The sequence below is a fragment of the Silurus aristotelis genome (assembly GCF_946808225.1).
Source record: "Silurus aristotelis genome assembly, chromosome: 25".
Lineage (NCBI taxonomy): Eukaryota > Metazoa > Chordata > Actinopteri > Siluriformes > Siluridae > Silurus > Silurus aristotelis.
In genome coordinates this window covers 9,036,735-9,048,889 of record NC_139598.1, presented here as the reverse complement: position 1 = coordinate 9,048,889, position 12,155 = coordinate 9,036,735, and the positions used below count along the sequence as shown (strand labels likewise).

The 12,155-nt window shown below is 38.9% G+C and overlaps 2 protein-coding genes across 3 annotated transcripts in view; one reads left to right on the top strand and one right to left on the bottom strand.

Moving 5' to 3' along the window:
- The window catches only part of LOC310719859 (uncharacterized protein), an 81,359-nt gene that overhangs the window by 48,980 nt on the left and 20,224 nt on the right, over positions 1-12,155 (bottom strand). The window lies entirely within an intron of this gene.
- Positions 1-12,155, top strand: part of myripb (myosin VIIA and Rab interacting protein b) — a 126,026-nt gene that overhangs the window by 109,978 nt on the left and 3,893 nt on the right. Inside the window, exons 14-15 of one of the 2 annotated variants that reach the window (XR_014531568.1) lie at positions 7,577-7,660; positions 10,479-11,409. Coding sequence is in view for 1 of the 2 variants with exons in the window: in XM_083529858.1 (XP_083385984.1) it covers positions 7,577-7,660; positions 11,349-11,409 (145 nt within the window). In the remaining variant the exon portion in view is untranslated. The remainder of the gene's footprint in view (positions 1-7,576; positions 7,661-10,478; positions 11,410-12,155) is intronic. The other variant, XM_083529858.1, reaches the window with a different exon arrangement.

Here is a 12,155-nt window from a genome sequence, read left to right as displayed (position 1 = left end):
TCGGGGGAGAAGAGCCTTGGTGAGAGAGGTAAAGAAGAACCCGAAGATCACTGTGGCTGAGCTCCAGAGATGCAGTCGGGAGATGGGAGAAAGTTGTAGAAAGTCAACCATCACTGCAGCCCTTCACCAGTGGGGCTTTATAGCAGAGTGGCCCGATGGAAGCCTCGCCTCAGTGCAGGACACATGAAAACCCGCATGGAGTTCTCCAAGATGGTGAGAAATAAGATTCTCTGGTCTGATGAGACCAAGATAGAACTTTTTGGCCTTAATTCTAAGCGGTATGTGTGGAGAAAACCAGGCACTGCTCATCACCTGTTCAGTACAGTCTCAACAGTAAAGCATGGTGGTGGCAGCATCATGCTGTGGGGGTGTTTTTCAGCTGCAGGGACAGGACGACTGGTTGCAATCAAGGGAAAGATGAATGCGGCCAAGCACAGGGATATCCTGGACGAAAACCTTCTCCAGAGTGCTTTGGACCTCAGACTGGGCCGAAGGTTTACCTTCCAACAAGACAATGACCCTAAGCACACAGCTAAAATAACGAAGGAGTGGCTTCACAACAACTCTGTGACTGTTCTTGAATGGCCCAGCCAGAGCAATGACTTAAACCCAATTGAGCATCTCTGGAGAGACCTAAAAATAGCTGTCCGCCAACGTTTACCGTCCAACCTGACAGAACTGGAGAGGATCTGCAAGGAGGAATGGCAGAGGATCCCCAAATCCAGGTGTGAAAGACTTGTTGCATCTTTCCCAAAAAGACTCCTGGCTGTATTAGATCAAAAGGGGGCTTCTACTAAATACTGAGCAAAGGGTCTGAATACTTAGGACCATGTGATATTTCAGTTTTTCTTTTTTAATAAATCTGCAACAGTGTCAACAATTCTGTGTTTTTCTGCCAATATAGGGTGCTATGTGTACATTCATGAGGAAAAGAAATGAACTTAAATGATTTTAGCAAATGGCTGCAAAATAAAAAAGAGTGAAAAATTTAAGGGGGTCTGAATACTTTCCGTACCCACTGTATATATATATATATATATATATATATATATATATATATATATATATATATATATTTATATATATATATATATATATATATATATATATATATATATATATATATTTTTTTTTTTTTCTTTTTCTTTTTCTTTTTCTTTACATCTTTCCATCCCTTTCTAGAAAAATGCTTTTAGGCAAAGATCCAGTTTAACAAATGTGATAGCTGACAAGCTTTGCTTGTGGAATTAGGTAAAATGAACAAAAACATAATCAATTCATCAAATCAATTCGTGATCAGATACTGGAATTGTGTTAAAGTGGTAAAGTTTTTGAATGACTTAATTTATAGAAAAACTTAGATGAAAAAAATAACTTTTTCAAATAATTAGTGATTTCTTTTTAGTATTTAAATATGAGCCTGCAGTAAACAGCTTACACATGCCATCAACAAACTGCCACTTTTCTTAATTTGTGAAGGTTTTCCAGGCATGTATCACAACGTATTTCAGTTGTTCGTCAAAGGTCTTTTGATTGATTTGGCCAGTATTAAACCTGTAATTTCTTACCCTGATGAAGTCCTTTGTTGTACTGGCAGTGAGCATAATGAAGTTCCTCCTGTTAAGATTGGATGCATTCCTCTGTGAATTGACAGATAATATGCTTCTGTAGACTTTTTAATCAATTCTGCTACTACATCAGGAGTTAAATCATCAGTAATGATTATTGAAACTGTTCAAAAGCAGTAATGCAAGCCCAGTAATTTTACCTCCAGCACCCTTTACGAGTTTGTATGTTTTATGATCCTTAGCAGAAATTTCTTTCCTCTATACTTTTTACCTTCTGATCACTTTAGTAGTGGTTAATCCTGATTCCAGAACTTTAACAGAACATCAAACATGTTTCCAGGCTCTTCTCTTTATTTTGTTGCAAAATAAGTCCTTCCGATTTTTCCTGCTACTGATTATTTGGCATCTTGTGGATTATGTTACCTTCAAATTACTTTATGGCATGACTGCTAATAATAGTCCTGCCTTGTGTAGAATGTTAATATCATTGTAGATATTTTTTGTTTGTTTGTTTTCTTAATAGTTCTTATAATGTCCAACTGTTCTTTTATTTGGTTGGTCTAGTTGTTTTTTTAGTACATACAGTATCAAATATTGCAGCTATGCCCTGTGCATGTCTAATGCCTTTTTGCAGTTTCAAAATGGCTTGCTTAGGTAGCTCTTTTATCTTAATGTTAAATTAAGATAAATTAAGTTGCATTAAATGAATTACGTTGCATTTTAACAAATATAAACTACAATGGTAAAGACAAGAAAATGATTGTGTGATTTCTTCAACTGTTTAGTTTTGATTATCCTGTATTCTCACATTTTTGTTCTTGAACCAGCTTGAACCAGCCTGGTCATTTTCTTCTCTTAACAACAAGTTGTTTTCAGCCCATAAACCCAATTTCTCTGAAAGAACAACCTTAAATATTTTTGTCCTTGATTCCACAAGTACACATTCCTTTCATGTTTTGGTCCCAAAAGACTGTTAATTGTTGTAGAAGTGCCAGCTGCACATTCATGCTGTGAACCACCCATTATACAACATCCCAAAAGCAATCTATTAGATTCACATTTGATGACCCCTAAAGTATACTCTTTTCATTATTTTCATGGATCTGCTGTAGTCAGAGTTGATTTAGGCCTGACATGACACATTAGCACTCTGAATGTAGTTATTATATAATGGGAAAATTGTGCCCATAAAGCACATTGTCAGCAACAATTGTCAGATAGGGTATGGCATTTAAATTATCTTTTAAAAAAAGACAGGTTGTGTTAATGGACTCATACAACTTAAGTCAAATTCTGATCCTCCCAATTGTAAAACATCAGGTACAGTAAGTGACAGTAATAGAATCAAGAAATCTGTCTACATGTTTTCTGCCACTATTCAATTCAATTCAATTAATTTTTATTTGTATAGCACTTTTAACAATGAATATTGTCTCAAAGCAGCTTTACACAGATAATGTGTTAAATAAAAGTGAATATGTTCTTTATAAGTAAGTTTGTCCCTAACCCAGCCATTAGGGGGGCACAAGCCAGTGTACTCTTAGTGCCGGTCCCAAGCCCGGGTAAATGGGGAGGGTTGCGTTAGGAAGGGCATCCAGCGTAAAACATGTGCCAAATCAAATATGCGGATCACAAATGAGAATTTCATACCGGATCGGTCGAGGCCCGGGTTAACAACGACCGCCACAGGTATCGTTAGCCGACAGGGTACCGGTGGAAATTGGGCTACTGTTAGCCAAAGGAGGAGAAGGAGAGGAGGAAGGCGTCTACAGAGACGGCAGGAAAAGGAGCAGTGTAGGAGAGTAGAGGTTCGGGTTGGTACTTTAAATGTTGGTACTATGACGGGTAAAGGGAGAGAGATAGCTGATATGATGGAGAGGAGAAAGGTAGATGTGTTGTGTGTTCAGGAGACCAAGTGGAAAGGGAGTAAGGCCAGGAACATTGGAGGTGGGTTTAAACTGTTTTATCATGGTGTGGATGGGAAGAGAAATGGTGTAGGGGTGATTCTAAAGGAAGCGTACAGTAAGAGTGTAGTGGAGGTGAAGAGAGTTTCTGATAGGGTGATGATCGTGAAGGTGGAAGTTGAAGGGATGATGATAAATGTCATCAGTGCCTATGCTCCACAAGTTGGCTGTGAGATGGAGGAGAAAGAAAGATTCTGGAGTGAATTAGATGAAGTGGTAGATGGTGTACCTAGGAAAGAACGATTGGTGATTGGGGCAGACTTTAATGGGCATGTAGGTGAAGGGAACAGAGGTGATGAGGAGGTGATGGGTAGGTATGGTTTTAAGGAGAGGAATGTGGAAGGGCAGATGGTGGTAGATTTTGCTAAAAGGATGGAAATGGCAGTGGTGAACACGTATTTTAAGAAGAAGGAGGATCATAGGGTGACGTATAAGAGTGGAGGAAGGTGCACACAGGTGGATTATCTTCTGTGTAGGAGATGCAACCTGAAGGAGATTGGAGACTGTAAGGTTTTGGCAGGGGACAGTGTAGCTAGACAGCATCGGATGGTGGTCTGTAGGATGGTTTTGGAGGCGAAGAAGAAGAGGAGGAAAGTAAGGTTTGAAAGAAGAATAAGATGGTGGAAACTGAAGGAGGAAGAGTGTAGTGTGAGGTTCAGGGAAGAGGTCAGACAGGGGCTCGGTGGTGGTGAAGAGGTGCCGGATGATTGGGCAACTACTGCAGGAGTGATGAGGGAGGCAGCTAGAAAAGTACTTGGTGTGACATCTGGAAATAGAAAGCAAGACAAGGAGACGTGGTGGTGGAATGAGGAAGTGCAGGAGAGCATTAGGGGAAAGAGATTGGCAAAACAGAAGTGGGATCGACAGAGTGATGAGAAGAGTAGGCAGGAGTACAAGGAGATGCGGCAGCAGGTTAAAAGGGATGTGGCGAAAGCCAAGGAAAAGGCATATGAGGAACTGTATAAGAGGTTGGACACTAAGGAAGGAGAAAAGGATTTATACCGATTGGCCAAGCAGAGGGACCGAGCTGGGAAGGATGTACTGCAAGTTAGAGCAATAAAGGATGGAGAGGGAAATGTGTTGACTAGTGAGGAGAGTGTGTTGAGAAGATGGAGGGAGTATTTTGAGCAGCTGATGAATGAGGAAAATCAGAGAGAGAGAAGGTTGGAGGATGTGGAGTTGGTGAAGCAGGATGTAGATAGGATTAGTAAGGAGGAAGTGAGAGCAGCCATTAAGAGGATGAAGAATGGAAAGTCGGTTGGACCAGATGACATACCGGTAGAAGCGTGGAGATGTTTAGGAGAGATGGCAGTGGAGTTTTTAACCAGATTGTTTAACAGGATTCTGGAAGGGGAGAGGATGCCTGAGGAATGGAGAAGGAGTGTGCTGGTACCGATCTTTAGGCATAAGGGAGATGTGCAGACCTGCAGTAACTACAGGGGAATTAAGTTGATCAGTCACACCATGAAGTTATGGGAAAGAGTAGTGGAAGCCAGGCTGAGAGAAGAGGTGACCATCTGTGAGCAACAGTATGGTTTCATGCCGAGGAAGAGCACCACAGATGCCTTATTTGCTTTGAGGATGTTGATGGAGAAGTATAGAGAAGGACAGAAGGAGCTGCATTGTGTATTTGTGGATTTAGAGAAAGCGTACGACAGGGTGCCGAGAGAGGAGTTGTGGTATTGTATGAGGAAGTCAGGTGTTTCAGAGAAGTATGTGAGGGTGGTGCAGGACATGTATGAGGACAGTGTGACGGCAGTAAAGTGTGCAGTAGGTACGACAGACTGGTTCAGGGTGAAGGTTGGACTGCATCAAGGATCGGCCCTGAGCCCTTTCCTGTTTGCAGTGGTGATGGACAGGTTGACGGACAAGGTCAGACAGGAGTCTCCCTGGACTATGATGTTTGCAGATGATATTGTGATTTGTGGTGAGAGTAGAGAGCAGGTTAAGAAGAGCCTGGAGAGGTGGAGATATGCGCTGGAGAGAAGGGGAATGAAAGTCAGTAGGAGTAAGACAGAGTACATGTGTGTGAATGAGAGGGAGGGCAGTGGAGTGATGCGGTTGCAGGGAGAAGAGGTGGAGAAGGTGGAGGAGTTCAGGTACCTGGGGTCAACAGTGCAAAGTAATGGAGAGTGTGTTAGGGAAGTAAAGAAAAGAGTGCAGGCAGGGTGTAGTGGGTGGAGAAGAGTGACAGGAGTGATTTGTGATAGAAGAGTATCTGCAAGAATGAAAGGGAAAGTTTATAGGACTGTGGTGAGACCTGCGATGTTGTATGGATTAGAGACAGTGGCATTGAGTAAAAAACAGGAGGTGGAGCTGGAGGTAGCAGAGCTGAAGATGTTGAGGTTTTCGTTGGGAGTGACGAGGATGGACAAGATTAGAAATGAGTTTATTAGAGGGACAGCACATGTAGGATGTTTTGGTGACAAGGTGAGGTGAGGCGAGATTGAGATGGTTTGGACATGTGCAGAGAAGGGACATGAATTATATTGGTAGAAAAATGCTGAAGATGGAGCCACCAGGTAGGAGGAAAAGAGGAAGGCCAAGGAGGAGGTTCATGGATGTGGTGAGGGAAGACATGCAGGTAGTTGGTGTAAAAGAGGCAGATATAGAGGACAGGGTGGTATGGAGACGGATGATCCGCTGTGGCGACCCCTAATGGGAGCAGCCGAAAGAAGAAGAAGAAGAAGAAGAAGAAGAAGTAAGTTTGTCCCTGATGAGCAAGCCGGTGGCGACTGTGGCAAGGAAAAACTCCCCGAGATGGCATAAGGAAGAAACCTTGAGAAGAACCAGACTCAAGAGGGAACCCATCCTCATCTGGGTTGCACCGAATGTCCATTTGTAGCAGATATATGATGTTGCGGGGTACAGTGATGATGATCGGAAGTGAAAAGTAGTCCTAAGTCAGTGTAGGAGACTGTTGACATTACCTACAGTCCAATCCATCCTCAAAGCTCCCGTTCTTACTCCAAAATTTCATGTAACCAACCAAGGTGTTGATGAAAAACCGTCCCAAGCTGCCCAGAGTGGCCTTCAAATGAAGAGAACACTATCCAGAGACAGGCCTGGACGAAGTGGGAAGATCCACGGAGGGAAGAGGGGCAGGACAAGTGGTCACTGGAACCTCAGGAGCATGTTTAACTCGGCGACAGAGAGAGAGAGAGAGAGAGAGAGAGAGAGAGAGAGAGAGAAGAGGGTGACAGGAAGAGAAGGATATGGATTGTTATATGGATATGACAGTTAATGTCACTGTGCAGTTTGGACTCCAGGAAGACTCGCTATGGCAGCATAACTAAAAGGGAGAACCGGAAGGTAATACAGACATAAGGGATCTCTGGGATAAGAGACGACCAACCACACCACCATCAACAAACCTGATTGAACGTGTGAAAGTGAGGGGACGACAGCATACAAATATCCCAGTTTACCAAACACTCTATATCCATGTTCCCTCCAGATCTGCTCCTTTACCTAAGAAACATCTACTGATAAAAGACTTGACAAAATAAATACATTTTCAGCCTCGACTTGAACACTGAGACTGTGTCTGAGTCCTGAACACTGATTGGAAGGCTGTTCCATAACTGTGGGGCTTTATAAGAGAAAGATCTGCCCCCTGCTGTAGTCTTCATTATTTGAGATACCAACTAATAGCCTGCACCTTTTGATCTAAGTAGGCGTGGAGGATCATACTGGTACAGAAGTTCACTCAGATACTGTATTTTATAATCAATGTGAGAGACTTAATTGGGAGCCAGTGTAGACTGATTAAAACAGGGGTGATGGGGTCATATTTTCTAGATCTAGTGAGGACTCTTGCTGCTGCATTGTGAACTAACTGAAGCTTTTTTATGCATTTACTCAAACACGTAGACAGTAAAGCATTATGGTAGTCTAATCTAGATGTAACAAAAGCATGAACTAGATTCTAGGACTGAATATTCTTGTTCATACACAGAAAATCGCACCCTTGGGATAATATAGTACATGTATGTACATATACATGTAATACACTTTATTTATTTATTTATTTTTATTTTACAGATCTCAGACATTGAGGCAAGAATATCAGCACTTAGAAATGCTGGCCTGAACGTGTCAGTGTCCTCACGATTTCCCAAGCTCAAGGTGAGTTTTATTAATATTAAATTCAAATTGAAAACTGTTATCCACACTAGTGATCTAGTTATTATGTTAGTAGCAATGACACATGTTTGTAATCTAATCCTGTAGTGCAGGGAAATTTTTTCTTTTAGTATAGTTTTATAGTCTTTTTTCATGAACAAATTACGGTTCCTGTCAGATTTGCAAAAACATATGATCACATTGATTCAAATGATGACTGAAAAGCAAAAGGACATTCATATTAAATTAAACTTTATTTGTATAGCACTTTACAAAATTAATTAGAATGTGACTATAAATTTAAGCATCACAAATTAGTCCCTATAAGTTTATCCCTAATGAGCAATCCACTAGTGACAGTGACAAGGAAAAAATACCATACGATGGTATGAGAAGAATACCTTGAGTGGAAACAAGCCTCAAAGGTAACCCAGAATGTCTTTTCATTATTGTACCATTATCAGCATTATCAGAATGTCAGCTATTTACCGATGGACACTTGAATGCAAACTGTTTATGGCAACTGTAGCCCTAAGCTTTAAACCATTGTGGCAAACTATTTTAATTATAGTCCAAAACTATCTTCATGGTTAAGTTGGTTAAGTGACTCTGCACAGTAACCTTACTAATCTTTAGAGAGGGAGAGACAGAGAGAAAGGGAATGACATAAAGAGAGAGAGAGAGAGAGAGAGAGAGAGAGAGAGAGAGAGAGAAACAGACAAAGAGACAGAGAGAGAGAAACTGCTTATTTTGTGCCCTTATTGTTACATTATAGTAAAGACACTTTGCAGTATGAACATCGTGCTAGTGGAGACTACATAAAAACTATGCTAGCATAACCAAAAGGACAAGTTAAGTCTGTGAAATAAGGTGGCAAGCCACACCACGGTTGTCAAACTTGAGTGAACGTGTGAGAGTGGAGAGACATCATCCAAACATCCCAGTTTACCAAAACACTTTACTTAAACTTAGACTTAAACATTAAATGTTTCAGATATTCCATAACTGACACATAACAGGTATTCCATAACTGTGGTATTTGGGGTAATTGTTGGGTAAAAGAAAGCGGTACCAAAAAATAGCCTGCAATTTTGAACAAAGTAGTTGTGGCAGATTATTAGAGACCAAAGGTTCGCTCACATACTATGATACAAGACAATTCAGTGCTTCATATATTAGTAGTACAGTGGAACCTCGGAGCTCGCGAGGGTTAGGGACCAAGACCGTTCGCGAGTTCCGAATTTTCGCGACCTTTTGATACGCCCCTTCCAACCCAGTAAAAACCCAAAGAACACTATACGAAATCGATTTAAATGAGTAAATAACACTATTTCACTCCATAACACTTAATTATTAGACAATTTTAACAATACTTTATGTAAATTAACAGCAATTACAATGCGTAATAAAAAATAAAAAAATTACAGGTACAGTAAAGTATGCAGTAGAGAAGTACAGTATAATAATACATAATAAAAATAGTTTTAAAGCATTTTTTAGACAATTTTAATGAGATAAACCTTGATTAGAAATGTTAAAACTAGCGTTTTGAGCAGCTCGCGGTTGCTCACGAGCCGATCTGAATGAGAGTCGCCGGTCGGAATGAAAGTCGCGAGAATGCGAGGTCGCGAGCGCTGAGGCCGTGAGCTCCGAGGTTCCACTGTAGTATTTTATAATTAATACAAGATTTGATTAGGAGCCGAAAAACTGTAGAGTGGCGAAGACTTTTCAAGAACCAGGTCATATTTTCTGATTCAGCTAAATATTTTTTTCTGTTCTGGAGCTTATGTATACATTTACTAGAACATCCCAACATGAAAGCATTACAATCATCTAACCTAGAGGTAACAAAATCTTAAACTAGTTTTTCTGCATCATGTAACATCATATTTCTAATCTTAAAGCAGTATTTCTGAGATAAAGAAATCTATATGAGTAATATTATACTATAGTTTTGAAGGCAAGAGTGAAATCAAAAAATCTCACCACACTTTTACACAATGAAACAGAAAAGCTATGTAATCAGAAAGTTTACTTCTAGCTGTAAGTGGTCCTTTAGACGTATGTTAAACTGCATCCATAACACCTTCCTTAACACTATTAAGCTAATTATGATGTGGCTGAATCATACATTTGTCTATTGTCAGCATAACGGTTGAAGCTAACAGCGGGTTTACAAATAATTTCACAAAAATGGCAATCAAGCAACACAAGTAAAGAGACACAGTCCCGATTAAAAGCCAGTAGTTAAGATTTGTTACCGATTGTACACGGTGCTAATATGAGGCCTAAATTCTGATTGTTTTTGAAATAATGTGTTCCATATATAGGTAGATAAACGATCTAGTACACAAGCTCATGATTTTAATGCAAAATTCTGTACAATTTGTTTGCTCTTTTGAATGGGAGCAATTGATAAACTGATATATTGTCTGGCTTCAAATTAATAGTCTGAATTTTTGCATAATGATTGACTTTTTTTTATAATTAATTTATTGTAGACAATATATATAAGGAGACAAGTTTCTTGAGTTTTCAGAGAGGAACACTCTTCTATTCATGTCTGATACAGGAATCTAGCTGGCCATGGGGTTCTGGGTCTTCTTTGTCATATATTTTGTTTTATGATGTGCCAAATATTTTCAATTGTTGAAAGGTCTGAACTGCATGCAGGCCAGTTCAGCACCTATGATGCAGTTGTAATAGAATAATTATGTAGTTTAGCATTGTCTTCTGAAATAATCAAGAAATCAAGAAAAAAATAATTTTCTTTCCCTGAAAAAGATATTTGGATGTTACTCTAAACCTGTATGTCTTTCAGCATTGATGGTGCCTTTCCAGATATAAAATCTGCTCTACTGCCCATACCATCTGAGATGCTGGCTTTTTAACTGAGCACTGCTAAAAAGGTGGATGGTCCTTTTCCTCTTTAGTCCAGAGGATGTGACATCTATGTTTTCCAAAAAAACAAAAATTAAATTTCGTATTATCATACCACAGAACATTTTTCCCAGTTTGCCCTTTTTTAACCTGCATTTGTGGATGACCCAGCGAACTGTGTTCACAATCAATGAATTCTGTAGGTGTTTTTGAGCCCTTGAAATATTTTCCATTACATAATCATACCTGTTTATAATGCAGTGCTGCCTGAGGGTCCAAAGATCACAGGCCTCTAATATTGATTTTCACCCTTGTCCATTTTTCTCTACTGTAGATGATGAGATCTTTTTTGCAATTTTATCTCTAAGATACCCATTTTATACCCAATGATGTTACTGATTTGTTGCTAATAAACCTAATTAGTTGGAAAATGTTCCTTCTTCTCTTTTAAATAACATTTTATTCTGATTATTTTTTTATTTATTTGCAAGTCAATGTATTCTGTTTTCATTTGAGTCATTATGAGTGGGAATTCGGATGAATCTAGAATTTACACAACTGCTGTTCTTAGAGGGTTTGATTGCATGGCATATTAATTTAAAAAATGTTTCCCTTTGTGTAAGAATTGTTTGTTTCTTTATTTTCCCCATTATTGTATCCTTCTTTGTTTTCATTTAAGATACTTGTTTGTTCCAGATTGCTAAGATTGTAAGCACATAGTAGTTGAAATGATATTTAAGTAAAATTTTGTGCCTTTAATTTTATATATTTGGATGCATGTATTTTTTTAACTTAAATCTATATTAATTAGCCTCAGACTTTGGATTCCTCACGTCATCAGAGAAGGAAGCTACCTGCTCCACCTGCCATAGGTAAAATAGTACATTTAAATGTTTTCAACTTCACCATAGTTCACCCAACATATTTGCATGGATCTAGTCATGTGCAATTGACAAATACCGATATGTTTACATACTGATGTTGTGGGTTTTTTTTTTTTTTCACGTTTTACATGCAGTTTACATGCGCTTTTACAGTTGCCAGTACATTTACCAGCATATCTATGCCATATTTTATGTTATGTTGTGTACTGACTTACAAACAATTTACTGGAACATTAAATTTTATTTAATGTTTATACAAATCAAAAAGCATGAAATTATAAATATCTAAGACTGAAAAAACATTATGATGCTTATGACTTTTTAAATGTTTACACCAAATCCTTTGTAACCCAGTTAGCAACACAGCGTAAAGCATACATTTCCCATTGTCTGATTTTTGTGTAGGTACTTTGTTATATTTAACTATAGCTGGCTACATTAATATAAAGTTACTTCATAGTGAAATATTCACCTGCTCCTTACTTTTTATCCAACACATTAGTTTTATTGCTTAGCCCTTTTAAGAACATCTGAGTGCTAATATGGGCTCATGCTGATTCCAGCAAGTTGCATTTAGGCATAATGCTGCTTTATTTGATTCTAAACTAGAAAAATAATGCATTTTGTAGGCATATGTTTCTGTAACCTCTTTTTATTGTTTTATGCCTGTGTTTCACACCATCTAAGTAACCATTTTAACTATTTTGTGTGTGTGTGTGTGTGTGTGTGTGTGT